The 24,878-nt window shown below is 49.4% G+C and overlaps 1 protein-coding gene across 1 annotated transcript; it reads left to right on the forward strand.

Annotated features, from left to right (window-relative positions):
• The first annotated feature begins 15,387 nt into the window (after positions 1-15,387).
• On the forward strand, positions 15,388-16,320 carry CYSLTR2 (cysteinyl leukotriene receptor 2). Its single transcript, XM_009906276.2, has one exon. It carries the CDS (start codon positions 15,388-15,390, stop codon positions 16,318-16,320), a length of 933 nt encoding a protein of 310 aa, XP_009904578.2.
• Positions 16,321-24,878: the final 8,558 nt, after the last annotated feature.

The following is a 24,878-nucleotide window of genomic DNA, read 5'->3' on the forward strand; positions in this document are numbered from 1 at the left end:
ACAATCAACCAGGTTGGAAGAGACCTCTAAGATCATCCAGTCCAACCTATCATCCAGCCCTATCCAATCAACTAGACCATGGCACTAAGTGTCTGATCCAGGCTTTTCTTGAAGATCTCCAGTGATGGAGACTCCACCACCTCCCAGGACAGCACATTCCAATGACAACTTCCAGCAACTCAACATCTTTCCTAAACTGAGGGACCCAGAACTGGACACAGGACTCAGTTCTAAGGGGGACTATCATGTAAGTTTGCCTTGCTCCTACACTTCTCTGTCAACCCCTGTTGGAGATAAGATGCTGATCTACATAGATACTCCTTCTGAAGCTGTCAATCTTCCTTCCTTGGAATGTGCTGCCCAGGGAGGTGGTGGAGTCACCATCACTGGAGGTGTCTAGGAAGAGACTGGATGGGGTGCTTGGTGCCATGGTTTAGTTGATTAGATGGTGTTGGGTGATAGCTTGGACTTGATGATCTTGAAGATGTTTTCCAACCTGGTCTATTCTATTCTACTCTACTCTACTTTACTCTACTCCACTCTACTCCACTCCACTCCATTTCTATTCCATTCCATTCCATTCCATTCTATCTTATTCTAATTCCATTCCATTCCATTCCATCTCATCCCATCCCATCCCAATTCTGCAGCAAGCATTTTCCATGATACCTGCTTCTACAGAGGAACTCTTCTGCATGCTGTGGTGTGGTTGCCAAAGGTTGACAGGGACAAATGCATCGAAGGAAAACCCATCAAGGGTTATTAAATCTCCAGGCAGTTCTGCAGCAAAACCTTAAGCAAGAACTGTTGACAGCTGAGAGACTCTTCTGGAGACCCTTCACTATGTACTTGACTTTGTATTGAACTGCTCCCCAGGTGTCCTTGATGAGTCTCTGTTACAGGCAGGGTGCCAGGCAAAGTGAGCATGGTGACTGATTTTGTGTGGCCTTTCTTGGCACCAGATTTTCCTTGGCAATGCTGTGAAGGATGGGTGTGTGCATCTGTAGGTTTGATCTTCCAAAGCAGCTTTTCTTCCCCAAACAGCCAACTGGCAGCAGTGTGTTGAGTACACCAGCTCTGATCCTGTCATCTCTGGCACCAGAAGCAGCTTTCTCCCCAGGTACACACCAGTGACTGGGATGCCAGCCTGATTCTTATTGCATGGCAAATCATTCTGCCTCATTTAAATAAGGCTTCCATGGTGTGCAGCTGAGGCAGTCACTGCTTCTCAGCTATGGTCTCTTGTGTTGAGTTGCTGTGAGGTGTCCAGAGAAGGGCAACAAAGCTGGGGAGGGTCTGGAGCACAGCCCTGTGAGGAGAGGCTGAGGGAGCTGGGGTTGCTTAGCCTGCAGAAGATGAGGCTCAGGGGAGACCTTCTTGCTGTCTACAACTCCTTGAAGGGAGGTTGTAGCCAGGTGGGGGTTGGTCTCTTCTCCCAGGCAGCCAGCACCAGAACAAGAGGACACAGTCTCAAGCTGTGCCAGGGGAAGTTTAGGCTGGATGTTAGGAAGAAGTTCTTCATAGAAAGAGAGATTGGCCATTGGGATGTGCTGCCCAGGGAGGTGGTGGAGTCACCATCACTGGAGATGTTTAAGAAGAGCCTGGATGAAGCACTTGGTGCCATGGTTTAGTTGATTAAACGGTGTGGGGTGATAGGTTGGACTTGAGCTTGAAGGTCCTTTCCAACCTGGTTAAGTCTAGTCTATTCTATTCTATTCTATTCTATTCTATTCTATTCTATTCTATTCTATTCTATTCTATTCTATTCTATTCTATCCTCTTCTCGTCTCGTCTCGTCTCTTCTCTTTTCTTCTCTGTTGGACTTGATGATCTCAGAGGTCTTTTCCAACCTGGTTAATTCTCCCCTCTCCCTCTCCCTCTCCCTCTCCCTCTCCCTCTCCCTCTCCCTCTCCCTCTCCCTCTCCCTCTCCCTCTCCCTCTCCCTCTCCCTCTCCCTCTCCCTCTCCCTCTCCCTCTCCCTCTCCCTCTCCCCCTCCCTCTCCCCCTCCCTCTCCTGTTCTTAATGCAACCATCACATTCACAAAGTGATTCCCATTCAGGAGAGGATTCCCTCATGTTGCTGGATGTGAATCCTCGCTGTGGCTTTCCCGTGGTGGAGCGGAGGAGGTTTTCATTTTAAAACACTGCCTTAGCTGTACTCCAATTTGCCACATCAAACAGAAAAGAAGCCTCCGTCTCCCACTGGCAACATCTTGACATAGCAAAATTGTGATCTCAGCTTTTTTGGCTAATTTTAGCACTTCAGTCTTGCAGTTGCAGCTCCAGCACATCCCAGGGGCAGAAGGGATGGATCTGTGCACTGGAGGGATTAAAAATGGAAACCAGAAAACATCCCCAAAGTGGGGGCAGGCAGCCTCCACAGCCCAGTTGCTCACATCAGCAGATGTGTGCAGGATTGCCTGTGAAAGGGAAGTGGAGTTTTCTAGGGCTATATTTGGAGGGGATTGTACATAGTGCTGATGCCCCTACTGAAGGGAGCTTGTAGCTGGGTAGGGTTCAGTCTCTTCTCCCAGGCAACCAGCACCAGAACAAGAGGACACAGTCTCAAGCTGTGCTCAGGGGAAGTTTAGGCTGGAGGTGAGGAGACAGTTCTTCCCAGAAAGAGAGATTGGCCATTGGAATGTGCTGGCCAGGGAGATTGTGAGACCATAAAGAGTAGGGATTCCCACCTCATAAACCACACTAAGGTAGCAATCATAACACTGTTGTGTGGAGAGTTGAAATTACCCCCAAATGATTTGGAGAGCTACCCCCAAAATAAATTGCCAGACTATCTCAGTTTGGGATAGAAGCTAATAGTAGGATGTTAGGAAGAAGTTCTTCCCAGAAAGAGGAATAGAATAGGAATAGGAATAAGAATAGGAATAGGAATAGGAATAGAATAGAATAGAATAGAATAGAATAGAATAGAATAGAATAGAATAGAATAGAATAGAATAGAATAGAATAGGAAAGAATAGAATAGACCAGGTTGGAAGAGACCTTCAACATCATTGCGTCCAACCGATCTAATCAACTAAACCATGGCATCTAAACCCATGGCAACTAAACCCAACACCATCTAATCAACTAAACCATGGCACCAAGCACCCCATCCAGCCTCCTCCTAAACACCCCCAATGATGGTGACTCCTCCACCTCCCTGGGCAGCACATTCCAAAGGGCAGTCACTCCACTGGCCATTGGAATGTGCTGCCCAGGGAGGTGGTGGAGTCACCATCCCTGGAGGTGTTCAAGAGGGGATTGGACGTGGCACTTGAAGCCATGGTTTAGTACTCATGAGGTGTTGGGCGACAGGTTGGACTTGATGATCTCTGAGGTCTTTTCCAACCTTATTGATTCTATGATTCTATGACTAGACATTGGCTGAGCTCACATTGAGTTTGCAAATAAAAGGAATCAACATACAGAAAGCTGTGCATTGTCTCACACATGCACCACGCTTTTTCTTTACAGGCTGGAGTGGCCATCAAGTGAAGAGCTGTTAAAAAACTGGAGGTGTTTAAATAGAGCCTGGGTGAGGCACTGGGTGCCATGGTTTAGTTGATGAGATGGTGTTGGGTGCTAAGTTGGTCTTGATGATCTTGAAGGTCTTTTCCAATCTGGTTAATTCACTTCACTTCACTTCACTTCACTTCACTTCACTTCACTTCACTTCACTTCACTTCACTTCACTTCAATCCAATCCAATTCAATTCAATTCAATTCAATTCAATTCAATCCAATCCAATTCAATCCAATCCAATTCAATTCAATTCAATTCAATTCAATTCAATTCAATTCAATTCAATCCAATTCAATTCAATCCAATCAAATCCAATTCAATTCAATTCAATTCAATCCAATTCAATTCAATCCAATCCAATCCAATTCAATTCAGTTGAATTCAATTCAATTCAATCCAATTCAATTCAATTCAATCAATCCAATCCAATCCAATCCAATTCAATTCAATTCAGTTGAATCCAATCCAATCCAATCCAATCCAATCCAATCCAATCCAATCCAATCCAATCCAATTCAGTTCAGTTCAGTTCAGTTCAATTCAGTTCAGTTCAATTCAATTCAATTCAGTTCAATTCAATTCAATTCAATTCAATTCAATCCAATTCAATTCAATCCAATTCAATTCAATTCAGTTCAATTCAATTCAATTCAATTCAATTCAATTCCATTCAATTCTATTCTATTCTATTCTAACTATGGAAAGCTACATTTCTCATTACTGAGATGGATCAAGGCTAGAGGAGGGTAGATTTAGATTAGGTGTCAGGAAGAAGTTTTTCCCCATCAGGGTGGTGAGACACTGGAACTGGTTCCCCAAAATGGTAGTGGAAGCTCCATCCCCAGAAGGTTTTAAGGCCAGGCTGGATGTAGATCTAGGCAACCTGACCTAGGGTGTAGAATCCCTGCCCATGGCAGGGGAGTTGGCACAAGGTGATCCTTGAGGTCCCTCCCAACCCTGACAGTTCTATGACATATGCAAAACACCATTTTACTGCTCAGAGCCATAATTTACACTGGTAAGAGGCTTCCTCACCCCAGCACATTGGCACACACTCACTTCATGAGGGGTTCAAAGGTCCCAGCAGAGCTGGGGTGGGAGCTCTGAGTTTGTCATTTGCTTGGTGAGAGGGGTTCTCATCGTTGGGTGTTTGTTCTAACACAAGAGCTGCCTGTGGTAGCAATGTTTATCTGATGCATGTGAGGGTTTCACTGGGGGGAAGCACAAGATCCGTGTGAATAAAGCTGTGAGGTTTCATCTGACTTGAAAATCTGCCGACAGCCTGCTATGTGTTCTGCCTGTCGTCTCTCAGCCAGGCAAGGCATTGCTGAAAGCATTCTAGCATGTGGAAAGCAAGAGTGGGGAGAAGCATGCCAGGCAAACACAGCCTGAACCTGGGAATCCATTAGCAGCTGTGCTGCTAGCTGAGCACAGCACCATGCCATAAAAAGGGATGGTTACCGGGGGTGGCACCAGCAGGGCAGGCTGCACAGAGCCTTTCCATGGAAACCACTTCCTCTGCCTAGTGTAGGCTTCTAATGGCAACTCAACACACTCAAAACCTGATGGAGCTGTGTGGGCAGACGTTTTGGTCAGTGTGCCCCATGGCATCCTGGCTTGCATCAGGAATAGTGTGGCCAGCAGGAGCAGGGAAGGCATTCTGCCCCTGGACTCAGCACTGCTCAGGCCACACCTTGAGTCCTGTGTCCAGTTCTGGGCCCCTCAGTTCAGGAAAGATGTTGAGTTGCTGGAAGGTGTCCAGAGAAGGGCAACAAAGCTGGGGAGGGGTCTGGAGCACAGCCCTGGGAGGAGAGGCTGAGGGAGCTGGGGTTGCTTAGCCTGCAGAAGAGGAGGCTCAGGGGAGACCTTCTTGCTGTCTACAACTCCCTGAAGGGAGGTTGTAGCCATGTGGGGGTTGGTCTCTTCTCCCAGGCAGCCAGCACCAGAACAAGAGGACACAGTCTCAAGCTGTGCCAGGGGAGGTTTAGGCTAGCTGTCTAGGAAGATGTTTTTCCCAGCAAGAGAGATTGGCCATTGGAATGTGCTGCCCAGGGAGGTGGTGGAGTCTCCATTACTGGTGGTGTTCAAGAGGAGACTGGATGGGGTGCTTGGTGCCATGGTTTAGTTGATTAGATGGTGTTGAGTGATAGGTTGGACTCAATGATCTCAAAGGTCTTTTCCAACCTGGTTAATTCTATCCTATCCTATCCTATCCTATCCTATCCTATCCTATCCTGTCCTGTCCTGTCCTGTCCTGTCCTATGCTATGCTATGCTATGCTATGCCATGCCATGCCATGCCATGCCATGCCATGCTATTCTATTCTATTCTATTCTATTCTATTCTATTCTATTCTATTCTATTCTATTCTATTCTATTCTATTCTATTCTATTCTATTCACTTTCTGCTTTGCAGCCATGAAGGCAGGGTGCAGAGCAGGAGACTTCCCTCCATTTATGACATTCATTAATTGTATAAGCTGTGCTGACACTGAGTCCTCTTGTGGCCTGTGGATGTGGCAAATTTGTTGTCCTGCAGTGAGCTACAGCAAAGCTTCATCTGCCTGGTTCTGCTAAGAGTCAAGCAGAGCTAATTGTGGCATAGACAGCGAGTCCTGCTGCAGCTAACTAGGGCTAGCAAAAGTGCCATTTCATCCTGTCATTCTTTTTAATGAGGAGTAAAATAAGAGCTGATGCAGGAGATCCTGGGTAAAGAGGAAGATTTATTATGTAGAAAAACTTCTCCACTCTTCTCCCCCTCCAAACCATTATGTGAAAAGTGAGTCATGTTTTTGACAGTGGCAGATAAGGGAAGTTGTGGCTGCGGGACTGCAAGCACAAAAGGCAGGCAGATGGAAGGGTGTTGAGACATGCTGAACAAACAGCTTACTTCATTTTGTTTATTCTCTTCTGGAGCTCTCAGGCAGAGGGTATTGGGAATGTTACATAAAACTATCAGCATTGTGCTAATTCTTCTCTGGTGGCCTGCACCAGATTTCGAGAGAGCTGCAGCTCTGCTCTTGCAGCAACAACAGAAACGTGGGAGGAACATCTCTGCCAAGCAGAACTGAATTAACTCATGCACTTGCCTTTATTTTCTTCCTGCAGCAAAGAGCAGTTAGCCTCTGCCCAGCTTGTCTGTATTGCACTGAGGACTGAGCAGAACATGAGGCAATGTAGTCACAATAGAGTGAGAACCAGAACAGGAGGACACAGTCTCGAGCTGCACCAGGGGAGGTTTGGGCTGGATGTTAGGAAGAAGTTCTACACAGAGAGAGAGATTGGCCATTGGGATGTGCTGCCCAGGGAGGTGGTGGAGTCACCATCCCTGGAGGTGTTTAGGAAGAGCCTGGATGAGGCACTTGGTGCCATGGTTGAGTTGTTTAGATGGTGTTGGGTGACAGGTTGGACTCGATGACCTCAAAGGTCTTTTCCAACCTGGTTAACTCTGTATTCTGCCTCTGACAGTGGCTGGGTAAGCAAACCAAAGGGACTGCAGCAAAACTCAAGATAATTGCATGAAGAAGGATGGGGAATGGAACTGCAGCAAGGCACGTTGTTTCTGAGGTGGGGTTTTGGGGTTTTGCTTTGGGGGGGTTTTTTGTTGTTGCTTTTTTGGTTGTCGTTGTTATGTGTTAGCAAGGATTATGTTGATGTGAAGGTGGATTTGGTGGTAGTTGAAGTTCATGTGAAGGACTTGTAGGTTGCATCTTAGAACAAAAGGGGAGGGGAGGGGAGGGGAGGGGAGGGGAGGGGAGGGGAGGGGAGGGGAGAGGAGAGGAGAGGAGAGGAGAGGAGAGGAGAGGAGAGGAGAGGAGAGGAGAGGAGAGGAGAGGAGAGGAGAGGAGAGGAGAGGAGAGGAGAGGAGAGGAAGAAGGGAAGGGAAGGGAAGGGAAGGGAAGGGAAGGGAAGGGAAGGGAAGGGAAGGGAAGGGAAGGGAAGGGAAGGGAAGGGAAGGGAAGGGAAGGGAAGGGAAGGGAAGGGAAGGGAAGGGAAGGGAAGGGAAGGGAAGGGAAGGGAAGGGAAGGGAAGGGAAGGGAAGGGAGAAGGGAAGGGAAGGGAAGGGAAGGGAAGGGAAGGGAAGGGAAGGGGAGGGGAGGGGAGGGGAGGGGAGGGGAGGGGAGGGGAGGGGAGGGGAGGGGAGGGGAGGGGAGGGGAGGGGAGGCACTTGGTGCCATGATTTAGTTGATTAGATGGTGTTGGGTGGCAGGTTAGACTTGATGATCTCTGAGGTCTTTTCCAACCTCATTGGCTCTGTGATTCTGTAGTACTGTCCTGTGGAGCTTGTGACAGCATGGGGCCTGTTTGGAGAGATGGTAGACGGAGTGTGAGAAGCAGGCTCCTTGAGTGGCAGTCCTTGAGCTGCACTCCCACCAGGTAGTGGGATAGCCTATGAGGATACTTGAAGTAGTCTAGAGGAGATGCTGAACAGGGGAAGGAGAATCTAATTTTTTGCTCCTCCCTGGCCTGGAGTTCTTTTTTCAGGTTGGAAATTTGGGCTTCATGCCTTTGGAGCCCGCAGTGGCAGCACTGCTTGCTGCCGTGGGCTTGGAGCCTCCTTCGTGAGCAGAACATCTGCTCAGGGCTGGAGGGAAGGTGGATTTGTGAGGAAGGGGAAGAAAAAGGGTGAATCACCCTCTCCTTTTTTGTCCTGTCTTGATTCTGGGCTGTTGTGAAGCCACATTGTAAAGTGGAACAGAAACAGCTGCAGGATGGAGAGTGGCTACAGCAGAGAGGACTGAGTTGCACCCCGCTGTGTCCTTGATCACCTCCCTATGGTATGGGCCTCAAAACTCAGAAATAGCCTGGGCTCTTAACTGCCAAATACATGGTATGCAAGCAGCATCTTGTGATGGGAGTCTTTGATTCCTCATGATATCCTGAGATGTCTTCTCCAGAATTACTGAAGCTTTTATTAGTAAGAAATGTAATAAACTCCCCTCGGAAGCTGAGTCATCCAGTGGCTGCTTCTAAAAAATCCCAGGCAATCACTCCAGATCCAGCTCATCAGGTGCAGGGTGAATTGGCAGCCAACCTCATCTATTCAAAGCCAGACTGAAAGCAAAATACAGAATGACTTTATGAGAGGGAGGAAACAGTGCTCTCCTGAAAGCAGGCCGTTTCAGAAGGTGAATGTGGGAGATTATATCCAGACACTGAGGACAGGCACAGCAGATGGGGAAGGAGAGCTTCTCCTTGGTATCCTCAAAGCACATTGACAAAAATCAAATGGGATCAGTGTCTAACTTTCCTGCATGTTTTGGGCTCTGACCTTGTGTACCTCAGAACAGCCAGGTCTAAGAGCCAGGTTCTACACACTGGCCACAACCCCAGGCAGCACTACAGGCTGGGGGCAGAGTGGCTGCAGAGCAGCCAGGCAGAAAGGGACCTGGGGAGACTGGTGGATAGTAGGCTGAACATGAGCCAGCAGTGTGCCCAGGTGGTCTTCTTGGTGTCCTGGCCTATATCAGGAACAGTGTTGCCAGCAGGAGGAGGCAAGTTATTCTGTCCCTGGACTCAGCACTGGTCAGGCCACACCTTGAGTCCTGTGTCCAGTTCTGGGCCCCTCAGTTTAGGAAGTTGGAGTTGTTGGAAGGTGTCCAGAGAAGGGCAACAAAGCTGGGGAGGGGTCTGGAGCACAGCCCTGTGAGGAGAGGCTGAGGGAGCTGGGGTTGCTTAGCCTGCAGAAGAGGAGGCTCAGGGGAGACCTTCTTGCTCTCTACAACTCCCTGAAGGGAGGTTGTAGCCAGGTGGGGGTTGGTCTCTTCTCCCAGGCAACCAGCACCATGTTAGGAAGAAGTTCTTCACAGAGAGAGATTGGCCACTGGAATGTGCTGCCCAGGGAGGTGGTGGAGTCACCATCCCTGGAGGTGTTTAGGAAGAGACTGGATGAGGCACTTGGTGCCATGGCTTAGTTGATTAGATGGTGTTGGGTGATAGGTTGGACTTGATGATCTCAAAGGTCTTTCCCAACCTGGTTAATTCCATTCTATTCTATCTGTGCAGTCAGTGTTCCTCTACTGAGATGTGGTAGAGCATGAAGGGGGAGGAAGGCATTCACTGCAGCCACTTTCTTGTGAACAGAGCTATGCAGTCTGTTTCCACCAAAATTCAAGGCAAATGCCTGCAAACCCAGCCTTGAACTATGAGCTGGATGAGGTTACCCCCCAGTTCCTAGCAGCCTGTTTATAGTTCCATTCTTGTTCTTTGATTTCTGGATGAAAAGCCTGGGAAGTGACCCTGGCAGGCATCCTCTCTGTAATTCCAAGAACGACATCTCTAATGGTCTAGGCAGGCATCTCCTCTGATGTATTGAGCAACACTGGTTATTGGATGCTCCTGCACAAGTGTGAGCCCAAATACAGGAATCCAGAACCCTCCCCAACGTGCCAGAGAGCTGCAGAGCCTCCTTCATTGGGTGGCAGTTGCGAAAGACTGCCATGTGATCGCTAGCACCAGTTGCTGAGCTGAGAATGTTTCTCTTTCAGGAAGATAAAAGGATCTTTCACTCAGGATTTACTGCCCCTCGTTGCTCACTGCTCCTCTGTGGCTTCTGCACGAGTAGCATTTGTGGTTTGCATCATTGGTTTGTTTTGTCTTTTTCCCTTTGCACTAAGGAAGCTGAAAGTTGTGAGCAACAGCAAGCAGAGGAGAGGAATGCTGAGCACACCAGAAGGCACAAAAGCTAAGGTAGGGCAAGATTTGTCTGCTGGCTCTGATGGAGGTTAAAATGGTTGCAGTGATTAAAACTGTGTCCAGTTCTGGGGCCCTCAGTTGAGGAAAGATGTTGAGTTGCTGGAAGGTGTCCAGAGAAGGGCAACAAAGCTGGGGAGGGGTCTGGAGCACAGCCCTGTGAGGAGAGGCTGAGGGAGCTGGGGTTGCTTAGCCTGCAGAAGAGGAGGCTCAGGGGAGACCTTCTTGCTCTCTCCAACTCCCTGAAGGGAGGGTGGAGCCAGGTGGGGCTTGGTCTCTTCTCCCAGGCAACCAGCACCAGAACAAGAGGACACAGTCTCAAGCTGTGCCAGGGGAGGTTTAGGTTGGATGTTGGGAAGAAGTTCTTCCCAGCAAGAGAGATTGGCCATTGGAATGTGCTGCCCAGGGAGGTGGTGGAGTCACCATCACTGGAGGTGTTTAAGAGGCACTTGGTGCCATGGTTTAGTTGATTAGATGGTGTTGGGTGATAGGTTGGACTTGATGATGTTGAAGGTCTTTTCCAAGCTGGTCTGGTCTGGTCTATTCTATTCTATTCTATTCTATTCTATTCTATTCTATTCTATTCCATTCTATCCTATCCTATCCTATCCTATCCTATCCTATCCTATCCTATCCTATCCTATCCTATCCTATCCTATCCTACTCTATTCTACTCTATTCTTTCTATGCTATGCTATGCTATGCTATGCTATGCTATGCTATGCTATGCTATGCTATGCTATCCTATCCTATCCTATCCTATCCTATCCTATCCTATCCTATCCTATTCCACTCCATTCCATCACACAACCTATTTATATTTCTTACAGCCCATAGCAGCCTCTTTATTCACCAGAAGCTGTGATTGTTGACAAACCTTCTCTGTGACAAAGGCAGTCTTGGAGTGGTTTTTTTTCCCCCCAGGCAATAAAAGAGGGTGGATTTATGTAACTGGGAGTGTTTGCCAGGTGGAAGCTCAAATCAAGTTGTGTATCTGGTTGGGTCTCAATTTTTTAGCTCGATGATAAATGAGTCTATGGTTTGTGGCAAACTTTTCCACTCCAAGTTGTCACATCTCAGGCTCTTGCTTTGTTTATTTTCTTCCATTGCTGTGCCTGGTGAAAGGTTAACAGAATGCCATCTCTTGATTAATTTAGTGTTAATTCTAAGAACTCTCTTCTGCTACATTTACTCTTGGTAACACTGGACCTGAAACACAAAGTGAATTCTAGGCAAGAAGCCAGGGGGAACTGACAGGAGTGAGAACTGTGGGTTTGCTCAGAAGCGCAGGGGGAAATGCAAATGACCTACATCCTGTTTGGGTGATGAACGTGAGACTGTGGTGTCTGGAGGGAGAGGAGACTCGAGGAGAGGAGAGGAGACTCGAGGAGAGGAGACTCGAGGAGAGGAGACTCGAGGAGAGGAGACTCGAGGAGAGGAGACTCGAGGAGAGGAGAGGAGACTCGAGGAGACTCGAGGAGAGGAGAGGAGACTCGAGGAGAGGAGAGGAGACTCGAGGAGAGGAGACTCGAGGAGAGGAGAGGAGACTCGAGGAGAGGAGACTCGAGGAGAGGAGACTCGAGGAGAGGAGACTCGAGGAGAGGAGAGGAGAGGAGACTCGAGGAGAGGAGAGGAGAGGAGAGGAGAGGAGACTCGAGGAGAGGAGACTCGAGGAGAGGAGACTCGAGGAGAGGAGACTCGAGGAGAGGAGACTCGAGGAGAGGAGAGGAGAGGAGACTCGAGGAGAGGAGACTCGAGGAGAGGAGACTCGAGGAGAGGAGACTCGAGGAGAGGAGACTCGAGGAGAGGAGAGGAGAGGAGAGGAGAGGAGAGGAGAGGAGAGGAGAGGAGAGGAGAGGAGAGGAGAGGAGAGGAGAGGAGAGGAGAGGAGAGGAGAGGAGAGGAGAGGAGAGGAGAGGAGAGGAGAGGAGAGGCTTTGTTATCCATAGTCTTCTTGATAATGTTCCTCATTCTGCTGACATTTTTGGTTGCTTTTTGCTGCTGCAGCCTATGCAGAAATTACTTCAGCAAAGGGCCAGTGATGCTAATGCCAAGTGTCCTTTCCTGCATGTAACTGCCAGTTTCAAGTCCATATCACGCAGACATGGTTTAAGTAGATTATTTTACCCAGCATGCATCACCTTACATTAAAATACACTACCACTCCTCTGCCAGCCTCTCAGCAAAGCATCTGCCTACCTGCATAACCTGCCTACCTCCAGGTTATTGGTAATGATATTGGATAAATCTGGCCTGAAAACCAAACCCTAGACAACACCACTGAGAGAATGGAATGGAATGGAATGGAATGGAATGGAATGGAATGGAATGGAATGGAATGGAATGGAATAGAATAGAATAGAATAGAATAGAATAGACCAGGTTGGAAAAGACCTTCAACATCATCAAGTCCAACCTACCACCCAACACCATCTAATCAACTAAACCATGGTACCAAGTGCCTCTTAAACACCTCCAGTGATGGTGACTCCACCACCTCCTTGGGCAGCACATTCCAATGATGAATGACTCTCTCAGTGAAGAGCTTTCTCCTCACCTCAAGCCTAAACCTCCCCTGGTACAGCTTGAGACTGTGTCCCCTTGTTCTGGTGCTGGTTACCTGGGAGAAGAGACCAACCCCTTCCTGGTTACAACCTCCCTTCAGGGAGTTGTCGAGAGCAATAGAATAGAATAAACCAGGTTGGAAGAGACCTTCAATATCATTGGGTCCAACCCATCACCCAACACCATCTAATCAACTAAACCATGGCACCAAGCACCCCATCAAGTCTCTTCCTGAACACCTCCAGTGACAGCTGGAATTGCTTCACTGTCCCACAGCAGTGCCAAATATAGGTCTGCTGTGATTGCTGGTACAGGGCTCCCACCAACAAAACCTGCCTGAACTAGGGCCTGTGCAGCAGGAAAGACCAAATGTAGACCAGCACTTCATGCTGGGGATTTGTTTGTAGGTTGCTTAGCCTGGAGAAGAGGAGGCTCAGGGGATACCTCCTTGCTGTCTACAGCTACCTGCAGGGAGGTTGTAGCCAGGTGGGGGTTGGTCTCTTCTCTCAGGCAACCAGCAGCAGAACAAGAGGACACAGTCTCAAGCTGCACCAGGGGATGTTTAGGCTGGAGGTGAGGAGAAAGTTCTTCCCAGCAAGAGAGATTGGCCATTGGAATGTGCTGCCCAGGGAGGTGGTGGAGTCACCATCTCTGGAGGTGTTTAGAAAGAGCCTGGCTGAGGCACTTGGTGCCATGGTTTAGTTGATTAGATGGTGTTGGGTGGTAGGTTGGACTCAATGATCTGGAATGTCTCTTCCATCCTGGTTAATTCTATTCTATTCTATTCTATTCTATTCTATTCTATTCTATTCCATTCCATTCCATTCCATTCCATTCCATTCCATTCCATTCTCTTTAGCCATAGTATTTTTATGCCATTGGATACTATATTGTCTTTCATGCATGGTGCCTAAAACTATCACAGTGCCACTCCTCCACCTGTGCACCCTGCACTCTCATTGTGGTAAAGCTGGTAGCATGGCAACACAGGCTCTCATTGATTATCCTCTCTCTAGCAGGTCTCTGAGGTTCCCCTTGCAGCAGGGCTGCTGTCTCATGCCAAGCCTTCCAGTCCTCCTGTCTAATTTTTCTCTTGGAGCCTCAGAGCAGAATTACCTGTAAGATTTGCTTCTGCTCAGCCACTCAGGATAGCATGTGACAGCTAACTAGATTTGCAGGCAGCTGGATTTGCCCTCCCTAGTTATTGCAGCTGGGTTTTATTTCCCTCCTGACCTTGTCACTGGTGCATTGGATGTCAGTTCATTGCCCTCACAGGTCTCACCAGCTCAGCCCACTTGCTTTCCCATTTCCATCTTCTCAGCTGTTCCTTCTAATTAGATATTCCTCCACAGCCCTTTCAGTCTGCAGTGCTAGCAGCCTGGCTGTGCTCTGGTGGTTCAGTCTCTTGTTTCTATATCACTTGCCTTTATCCCAAAAGATCCCTCAGTTCCTTACACATCTAAATTTATCCTCTCTGCTGTCTCATCCATACACTGAAACTCTCTGTCTGAACTGAACTTCTCTCTTGCCTTGTAGCTGAGCCCCAAAGGTTTCACCTTCATCTCTGGTGCCCACGATGCCCACAGCTACCACCAGACACTCTCCTGCACCCCCAAGTAATCTCCACAAACATCTCATGAACTCTGCTCCCTGAGCAGACCTTGCTCCTGCCTTGCTCCTGCTGAGCCACTCTTGCCCTGAGACACCCAGCCTTGTCCTTCCATGTCCTCATCCCCTTGCCTTACACATGCATGCACAAAACCTGTCCCAGGGAGGCAGACACACTTTGCATGCTAGGCACTTTATGGGATAGTCCTTACTTTGCTGCTAGTCTGCTGCCTGCATCCTGAGTTTAAAGTCTGATAGTTTGGGGGCACTTCTGTTAGTTTAGTATCTCCTCAAATTAAACAACTCTCCTCTTTTCCTTTATTAGAATTCCCCCTGGTTTGTGCAGCCATTAGTTAAGAGTATTAGATTCACCTCAGCCTTTCTGTTATCCTCTCACTTTAAGAGACTTATTGAGACACTTATTGAGACACTTGAAGTGTCTCAACACCTTACTTAAATTGAGGGGCCCAGAACTGGACACAGGACTCAAGGTGTGGGCTAACCAGTGCTGAGTCCAGGGGCAGAATGACCTCCCTGCTCCTGCTGGCCACAATTGCCATTAAGCATACACATAACACTCACCTTCAAAAGACAGGCTTTTCATAGGCTGAGATTACAAGACACTGCCTAGAGATGACCTGAGGGTTTATTTCTTCAGATGTGTATATCCTGGGGCATCTCAAGAAATTAGAATAGAATAGAATAGAATAGAATAGAATAGAATAGAATAGAATAGAATAGAATAGAATGGAATAGAGCAGGTTGGAAAAGACCTTCAAGATCATCAAGTCCAGCCTATCACCCAACACCACCTAATCAACTAAACCATGGCACCAAGCACCCCATCAAGTCTCCTCCTGAGCACCTCCAATGATGGTGACTCCACCACCTCCTCGGGCAGCCCCAATAGCTGTGCTCCCTTCCCAGTCTGTCACCCAGCACTCATCCTACCTCTTTTCATTTTGGCAGAAGGACAGAGAGCCTGGCTCTAGGCCATGAATACTTCCAGGATGACACTAGACAACAGCTTCACTAACAGCTCCTTCAACTGCACCACTGACAGCTTCAAGCAAGTCATTTACCCCATCACCTATCTCCTTATCTTCTTCCTGGGTGCTGTGGGGAACGGCTTCTCCATTTATGTTTTCCTCCAGCCTTCACAGAGGAAGAGCTCCGTGACCATTTACATGCAGAACCTGGCCGTCTCAGACCTCATGTTTGTGAGCACCTTGCCCTTCCGGGCCACCTATTTCCTGCTGGGCTCCCGTTGGGTGTTTGGGGATCTCCTGTGCCGGGTCATGACTTACTCCCTGTACGTGAACATGTACTGCAGCATCTACTTCCTTACCGTGCTCAGCATGGTTCGGTTCGCAGCCATTGTCTACCCATTCAAGCGCTGGCAAGCAACCCACACCAAGCAGGCCAAGGTAACGTGTGCAGCCATATGGGGCTTTGTTCTTGCAGCCTCCAGCCCCCTCTTCTGCAAAGAAATCGCTGGCTACAATAACCCAGCCAAGTGCTTGGACCTGCACCCCTCCAGCGCGCAGAGGCTCCTCGTGCTGAACGGCGTTGTCCTCGTCGTGGGCTTCATTCTGCCCTTCTGCACAATTATTGTCTGCTATGTCTTTGCAATCAAAGCCTTGCTCAGGTCCAGAGCTCCACAGAACAAGAAGGCAGTCTGCCACAAGAAGGCGCTGTCGACCATCATCATCGCTCTCATCCTCTTCCTCATCTGTTTCCTGCCATACCACGTACTGCGGACCGTCCACCTGACGCGCAGCAGCTGCAGCCAGGCCAACCTGCCCCTGCACAAAGCGCTGGTAGTCACTCTCTGCCTTGCTGCCACGAACAGCTGCCTCAACCCCATCCTTTACTACTTTGCTGCTGTGAACTTCAAAGCAGAAATCAGAAGTTTGTACTGCAGGTAGCTGAGGCAGCATTGCAAGGTGACACACACAGCGTCCTGGTGGGACCACACCGCTCGGCGACAGAGGCTGCGTGGTGCTGGTCAGCTGGAAGCCATGCTGCTCAGCACTAGGTATCTCTGGAGCAGAAGTGCCTTGGAGAGAGTTCACTGGGGATAGCTAAAGCAAGGCAGGATGGTCAGAGTTCAGATGCCTGGGTGTGATCTCTGGTCCTCTTCTATTTAGCTGTGCAGACATGCCCCCAGCGTTCAGTCTCTCCAGGACAAGGCATAGAAAGGGACTTACCTTGCTACTGGAGTCCATGTATTGAATGTCACTAAATTTCACAGTCTCACAGTAAAACTAAGGTTGGAAGAGACCCCAAGGATCATCAAGTCCAACCTGTCCCAACAGACCTCACAACTAGACCATGGCTCCAAGTGCCACATCCAATCTCCCCTTGAACACCTCCAGGGATGGTGACTCCACCACCTCCCTGGGCAGCACATCCCAATGGCGAACGACTCGCTCAGTGAAGAACTTTCTCCTCACCTCGAGTCTAAACCTCCCCTGGCACAGCTTGAGACTGTGTCCCCTTGTTCTGGTGCTGGTTGCCTGGGAGAAGAGACCAACCCCTTCCTGGCTACAACCCCCTTTCAGGTAGTTGTAGAGGGCAATGAGGTCACCCCTGAGCCTTCTCTTCTCCAGGCTGTTCATTTCACAACACTCAACCAGTGGCTTGAAAAGAAACAGCTCAGCTGAACCCCTCAATGCCTGTGTCAGAACCTCTGTGCTCCCTTTGCCTGTGTGTGCAGGGGTGCATGGGACCGAACAAGAGTCACAGCATCCTGTCAGTTCCCTCTGCAAACACCTACCAAAGGCTTGCACATTACAGAACTGTAAAGCATCTCTGATACTTTCTGCTGAGGCTGACAAACAAAGCAGGTAGAGAGCCAAACAGGACCCAGCACAAGCTCAGAAGACTTTAAAGTTTCTAATTTTTTCCACTCTGCAGAAGCCACCAAGGGATTTTGCTTAACATTTTAGTGACTGTCAAGAGAAATTACAATTTAAAGGAAACCTCAGCAGTCTGGAGTGCTGTGAGTAAGATGACTGCTGGCAGTGAGGGCAGGATGGGCAGGGTCCTGCAGCTGGGTGGAGGCAAGCCCAGGCACAAATCCAGGCTGGGCAGGGACTGGCTGGAAAGCAGCCCTGAGGAGAGAGGCTTGGGGGTGCTGGGGGAGGAGAAGCTCACCAGGAGCTCTCAGTGTGCACTTGCAGCCCAGAAAGCCAAGCAGAGCCTGGGCTGCAGCAAGAGAAGTGTGGCCAGCAGGGCAAGGGAGGGGATTCTCCCCCTCTGCTCAGCTCTGCTGAGACCCCACCTGGAGTCCTGCCTCCAGTTCTGGAGCCCCTATTCCAAGAGGGATCTGGAGGTGCTGGAAGGTGTCCAGAGAAGGGCCAGGAGGAAGAGCAGAGGGCTGGAGCACCTCTCCTGTGAGGACAGACTGAAGGAGTTGGGGCTGTTCAGTCTGGAGAAGAGAAGGCTCCCAGGTGACCTCATTGTGGCCTTCCAGGATCTGAAGGGGGCTCCAAGAAGGCTGGGGAGGGACTGCTCAGGATCTCAGGCAGTGATAGGACTAGGGGGAATGGAATGAAGCTGGAGGTGGGGAGATTGAGGCTGGAGGTGAGGAGGAAGTTCTTCCCCATGAGAGTGGTGAAGCCCTGGAATGGGTTGTCCAGGGAGGTGGTTGAGGCCCCATCCCTGAAGGTGTTTAAGACCAGGCTGGATGAAACTCTAGTGTGGGCTGTCCCTGCCCATGGCAGAGGGTATTGAAATTAATTGGTCATAGAATCATACAATCAATAAGGTTGGAAAAGACCTCAGAGATCATCAAGTCCAACCTAGCACCCAACACCTCAGGACTGACTAAACCATGGCTCCAAGTGCCACATCCAATCCCCTCTTGAACACCTCCAGGGATGGTGTCATGGAGAATTAAAGCTGAGATTTCAGCAGCATTAACAGATGACACTGTGACACCACCACCTCCCTGGGCAGCACATTCCAATGGCCAATCTCTCTTTCTTTGAAGAACTTTATCCTCACCTTGAGCCTAAACCTCCCCTGGCACAGCTTGAGACTGTGTCCTCTTGTTCTGGTGCTGGTTGCCTGGGAGAAGAGACCAACCCCCACCTGGCTACAACCTCCCTTCAGGGAGTTGTAGAGAGCAAGAAGGTCTCCCCTGAGCCTCCTCTTCTCCAGGCTAAGCAACCCCAGCTCCCTCAGCCTCACCTCCTGTCTGCTCAACTTAGTGTCATGGAACTGTTTGACATCACTTACCAATGCAGCAGAGAAGCACTAAGCCAGGAACTAAGAAGTGGCAAAGGAGGAGGGGAAAGGCTGTGCCAGATGGCAACAGGGAGCTACACTTGGGTGTGCTTTGGAAAATCTCCCCAAGGCAGCTGCCTGCATTTTAAGTCCCTGAATGGGCTGCCTGGGGAGGTGGTGGAGTCGCCATCACTGGAGGTTTTTAGGAGAAGACTTGACAGGGTGCTTGGTGCCGTGGGTTAGTTGTTTGGGTGGTGTTGGATTGGTTGATGGGTTGGACGCGATGATCTTGAAGGTCTCTTCCAACCTGGTTTATTCTATGTATTCTATGTATTCTATGAATATGTCCTTAAATGCATTTCCTAAGGACAAGACTGCTTGCAATTGTTTGGCTGGTGTTGGATTGGTTGATGGGTTGGGCGCGATGATCTTGAAGGTCTCTTCCAACCTGGTTTATTCTATGTATTCAGTTCAATGGAAACAGGCTGCAAATGCAGCTTGACCACGTTTAGATTTGATTTGATTATTATTTCTGATAAAAAAAGACAAGAAGCTTTGTCATACATCCCAGGACAGCAGGCTGTCCCAGGCTAACACCACTCACAAAAATGCTGGAAGCCTCTCTCCATCTCTCTGTGACAGCCAGCTGAAGGAAGGGGTCTGTCAGGGAAGGCACTGCCTCAGTGCTCTGGGCTTTTCTGCAGAAAGCACTCCATGAACTGAACTCTCTTGCTCCCAAATAAACATCACTGCAGCTGGCTATTTTCAGCTCTTCTCTGAAATATGCAGAAAACAAATCACTGCTGGCCGGGTGGGAAATAGAATAGAATTAACCAGGTTGGAAAAGACCTTTCAGATCATCGAGTCCAACACCATCTGATCAACTAAACCATGGCACCAAGTGCCTCAGCCAGGCTCTTCCAGGGATGGTGACTCCACCACCTCCTCAGGCAGCACATCCCAATGGCCAGTCTCTCTTTCTCTGAAGAATTTCTTCCTAACATCCAGCCTAAACCTCCCCTGGCACAGCTTGAGACTATGTCCTCTTGTTCTGATGCTGGTTGCCTGGGAGAAGAGACCAACCCCCACCTGGCTACAACCTCCCTTCAGGGAGTTGTAGACAGCAAGAAGGTCACCCCTGAGCCTCCTCTTCTGCAGGCTAAGCAACCCCAGCTCCCTCAGCCTCTCCTCACAGAGCTGTGCTCCAGACCCCTCCCCAGCTTTCTTGCCCTTCTCTGGACACCTTCCAGCAACTCAACATCTTTCCTAACCTGAGGGGCCCAGAACTGGACACACGACTCTGTGGCCTAACCAGTGCTGAGTCCAGGGGCAGAATGACCTCCCTGCTCCTGCTGGCCACACTTCCTGATGCAGGCCAGGATGCCATTGGATAGTGCACACCATAAATACTACAAAGCAGTGCGAAAAATTAGCCACACTCTAGGATTTTTTCCTCTATATCCCTACAATGCACCCTATTATCAGATAATTTTGCAGCTAAAGGATACATGGAGCTCACTTATGAGGTCACTTCTTTTGTATTGCCCATGCTACATCTTTGTTAGCAATTGAATTAGCTGTCAAACCTGTGTTTTAATAAACTAGATTCAGTAGTGGCTGAAGATGTGGTTTCTATTGATTGCACAGCTAACAAGGACTCTCCTCAGAGTGCAGGGAGAGAAAGACCACCACACAGATATTGAGCTTCTGTAACTGGACCATCACTTCAGGAGAGAGAGAAATGTTTTGGAGGTGTGTGAGAGTGTCCTGCTGCCTTCTTTACCAGCAAAACAGTGGGGAACATTGCTTGGTGCCATGGTTTAGTTGCTTAGATGGTGTTGGGTGATAGGTTGGACTTTATCATCTTGAAGGTCATTTCCAACTTGGTTAATTGAATTGGATTGAATTGAATTGAATTGAATTGAATTCTATTCTATTCTATTCTATTCTGTTCTATTCTGTTCTACTCTACTCTACTTTACTCTACTCTACTCTCCTCTCCTCTACTCTACTCTACTGTTTTCCATTCCATCCCATCCCATTCCATCCCATTCCATTCCATTCCATTCCATCCCACTCCACTCCACTCCACTCCACTCCACTCCACTCCACTCCACTCCACTCCACTCCACTCCACTCCACTCCACTCCATCCCATCCCACTCCACTCCATCCCATCCCACTCCACTCCATCCCATCCCATCCCATCCCATCCCATCCCATCCCATCCCATCCCATCCCATCCCATCCCATCCCATCCCACTCCACCCCATCCCATCCCATCCCATCCCATCCCATCCCATCCCATCCCATCCCACTCCATCCCATCCCATCCCATCCCATCCCATCCCATCCCATCCCACTCCACTCCATCCCATCCCATCCCATCCCACTCCACTCCATCCCATCCCACTCCACTCCATCCCATCCCATCCCATCTCACTCCACCCCATCCCATCCCATCCCATCCCATCCCATCCCATCCCATCCCATCCCATCCCATCCCATCCCATCCCATCCTTTTGCTTGCAAAAGGAATCAAGACCATCCTTGTTCAGGAATCTCCCATGCAGCTCTAGGACCATTTCCATAACATGCCACGTTCCCATTCACTGCCATTCCTTCATTGGGTATCCTTGCATGTGTCATAGAACCACAGAACCAATAATCATCAAGGGTTGGCCTTCTTGGCCACCTGGGCACACTGCTGCCTCATGTTCAGCCTACTCTCAACCAGTTCCCACAGGTCCCTTTCTGCCTGGCTGCTCTCCAGCCACACTTCCCCCATTCTGTAGTGTGGTTGTGACCCACGTCAGGACCTGGCATTTGGCCTGGTTGAAGCTCAGCAGTGGTCTCCTCTTGCTCAGGCAGCCTGTAGCAGACACCAATCACAAGGTTCCCTTCTCTGCCTCTGGGTCTAATTCTCATCCACAGGCAAGAGAAGCTGTACTTCAGGTTTCATGAGGGCTCCCACTTTGGCCTGCAGTGGTAGGCAAAACCTCTGGCACGCTGTCTTTATGAAGAAGCTGGCAGGCTGGCTGTGTCTCACAGGCATCAAAGCCATGTGGAGAAGTCTGCAAATATCTCTGCTGACAGCTGGGAAATTAAGCACAGATTTTTGGCCTGATGTGTGTGTAGTACAGCAAAGTTTCTTGCCTTGTGGAGTGCAGACCAGGGGGATCCATAGAGCCTTCTAAAAGACCAGACTGTGCAAGAACAAAACCATCAGTTCTGCTGTCAGTCAGATTAAATGTGCCACTGGGGGGGTTCAGACCTCCAAAGGAGAGCAGAAAGCTGTCACAAAGCATCATGGTCAAATGTGGAGGTGTCACTTCCCACAAGGACAATTCTGTGTTCAGTGCCCACATTTCCTATGGTAAACAAGCATGGGAAGGCAGAGGCCAAGCATCAGGTGATGGAATGGAATGGAATGGAATGGAATGGAATGGAATGGAATGGAATGGAATGGAATGGAATGGAATGGAATGGAATAGAATAGAATAGAATAGACCAGGTTGGGAGAGACCTTTGAGATCATCAAGTCCAACCTATCACCCAGCACCATCTAATCAACTAAACCATGGCACTGAGTGCCTCTTCCAGTCTCTTCCTAAACACCTCCCTGGGCAGCACATTCCAATGGCCAATCTCCCTTTCTGGGAAGAACTTAATCCTAACATCCAGCCTAAACCTCCCCTGGCACAGCCTGAGACTGTGTCCTCTTGTTCTGATGCTGGTTGCTTGGGAGAAGAGACCAACCCCCACCTGGCTACAACCTCCCTTCAGGGAGGTGGAGAGAGCAAGAAGGTCTCCCCTGAGCCTCCTCTTCTCCAGGCTAAGCAACCCCAGCTCCCTCAGCCTCTCCTCACAGGGCTGTGCTCCCAACCCCTCCCCAGCTTTGGTGAAATTCTGTGGAAGCTCTGTGTAGGAGATTCTGTGCCAGCTCTGCTGAGAGCACTGCACACTGCCTTGGTGAGCAGTGTGCTTATGTGAGGAAAAGAAAGAGATCCAGCAAAATGCCAAACCCTTCAACATGGCACTGAGGAGAGATGGGCAGAGTCCAAGGGCATGAGATTTAACACATCTAGGTGCTGGGTTCTACACACTGGCCACAACAACCCCATGCAGTGCTACAGGCTGGGGGCAGAGTGGCTGAGAGCTCCCAAACAGAGAGGGACCTCGGGGTACTGGTTGATAGTAAGCTGAACATGAGCCTGCAGTGTGCCCAGGTGGCCAAGAAGGCCAATGGCATCCTGGCCTGTATCAGGAATAGTGTGGCCAGCAGGAGCAGGGAGGTCATTGTGCCCCTGGACTCAGCACTGGTTAGGCCACACCTTGAGTCCTGTGTCCAGTTCTGGGCTCCTCAGTTTAAGAAGGACACTGAGACTGTTCAACGTGTCCAGAGAAGGGCAACAAAGCTGGGGAGGGGTCTGGAGCACAGCCCTGTGAGGAGAGGCTGAGGGAGCTGGGGTTGCTTAGCCTGGAGAAGAGGAGGCTCAGGGGAAACCTTCTTGCTCTCTACAACCACCTGAAGACTGGTTGTAGCCAGGTGGGGGTTGGTCTCTTCTCCCAGGCAACCAGCACCAGAACAAGAGGACACAGTCTCAAGCTGTGCCAGGGGAGGTTCAGGCTGGATGTTAGAATACATAGAATACACAGAATACATAGAATAAACCAGGTTGGAAGAGACCTTCAAGATCATCGTGTCCAACCCATCAACCAATCCAGAATCCAGAAGAAGAATCCAGAAGAAGTTCTTCCCAGCAAGAGAGATTGGCCATTGGGATGTGCTGCCCAGGGAGGTGGTGGAGTCACCATCACTGGAGGTGTTTAAGATGAGGCACTTGGTGCCATGGTTGAGTTGATCAGATGGTGTTGGGTGATAGGTTGGACTCGATGATCTCAAAGTTCTTTTCCAACCTGGTTAATTCTCTTGTCTATAGTCTCTATTCTATCCTGTAAAGTAAAAGCATTCCATTGAAATATTAAAGACTTTCAAGCAAAACCTCCTCTCCCTCCCATCAGGAGCAATGTTCCCACTTACAGCTCATTTATCATTGTGGAAGGCATCAGGAGGATTCCAATTTTTAACGCAGAGTGAAGCGACGAAAATAATAATATCCAAAAATAAAGATGAAATAAAATCATATTGGAGACCCATGAGGAACTGAAATTGATTTGGAAGCAATATAATGTGCCTCCAGCAGAAGACAGTATCATATTTTCCAGCTATACACAGATGTATAAGAAGCAATCAAATGTTGTTGTTTGAGAAAAGATGTGCCATGGGCGGAGGTGGTACCCGAGAGCACTCAGATTGTTCTGCTGCCCTGGGGACTCCGGCTCAGGCACTGTGGGGTGGCCCAGCTGCCTCCAGCAAATAGGGAGAGATAGAAAGTGAGATGCAAACTGCACTAGTGCTGAGCCACTCAGGTTAGGAAAGATGTTGAGTTGCTGGAAGGTGTCCAGAGAAGGGCAAGAAAGCTGGGGAGGGATTTGGAGCACAGCCCTGTGAGGAGAGGCTGAGGGAGCTGGGGTTGCTTAGCCTGGAGAAGAGGAGGCTCAGGGGAGACCTTCTTGCTGTCTACACCTCCCTGAAGGGAGGTTGTGTACAGGCAGAGGTTGGTCTCTTCTCCCAGGCAACCACCACCAGAACAAGAGGACACAGTGTCAAGCTGTGCCAGGGGAGGTTTAGGCTGGATGTTAGGAAGAAATTCTTCCTAGTAAGAGAGATTGGCCATTGGAATGTGCTGCCCTGGGAGGTGGTGGAGTCACCATCCCTGGAGGTGTTTAAGAAAGGACTGGATGAGGCACTTGGTGCCATGGTTGAGTTGATTAGATGGTGTTGGTGATAGGTTGGACTCAATGATCTCAAAGGTCTTTTCCAACCTGGTTAATTCTATTCTATTCTATTCTAGTCTAGTCTAGTCTAGTCTAGTCTAGTCTAGTCTAGTCTAGTCTTGTTGTGGTGCTGGCTGCCTGGGAGAAGAGACCAACCCCCACCTGGCTACAACCTCCCTTCAGGGAGTTGTAGAGAGCAAGAAGGTCTGCCCTGAGCCTCCTCTTCTCCAGGCTAAGCAACCCCAGCTCCCTCAGCCTCTCCTCACAGGGCTGTGCTCCAGACCCCTCCCCAGCTTTGTTGCCCTTCTCTGGACACATTCAAGTGTCTCAATATCCTTCTTAGATTGAGGGGCCCAGAGCTGGCCACAGGACTCAAGGTGTGGCCTAACCAGTGCATGGGCATGTCCCTCTTT

This window comes from Dryobates pubescens, chromosome 7 (genome assembly GCF_014839835.1).
Source record: "Dryobates pubescens isolate bDryPub1 chromosome 7, bDryPub1.pri, whole genome shotgun sequence".
In the NCBI taxonomy this organism is placed as follows: domain Eukaryota; kingdom Metazoa; phylum Chordata; class Aves; order Piciformes; family Picidae; genus Dryobates; species Dryobates pubescens.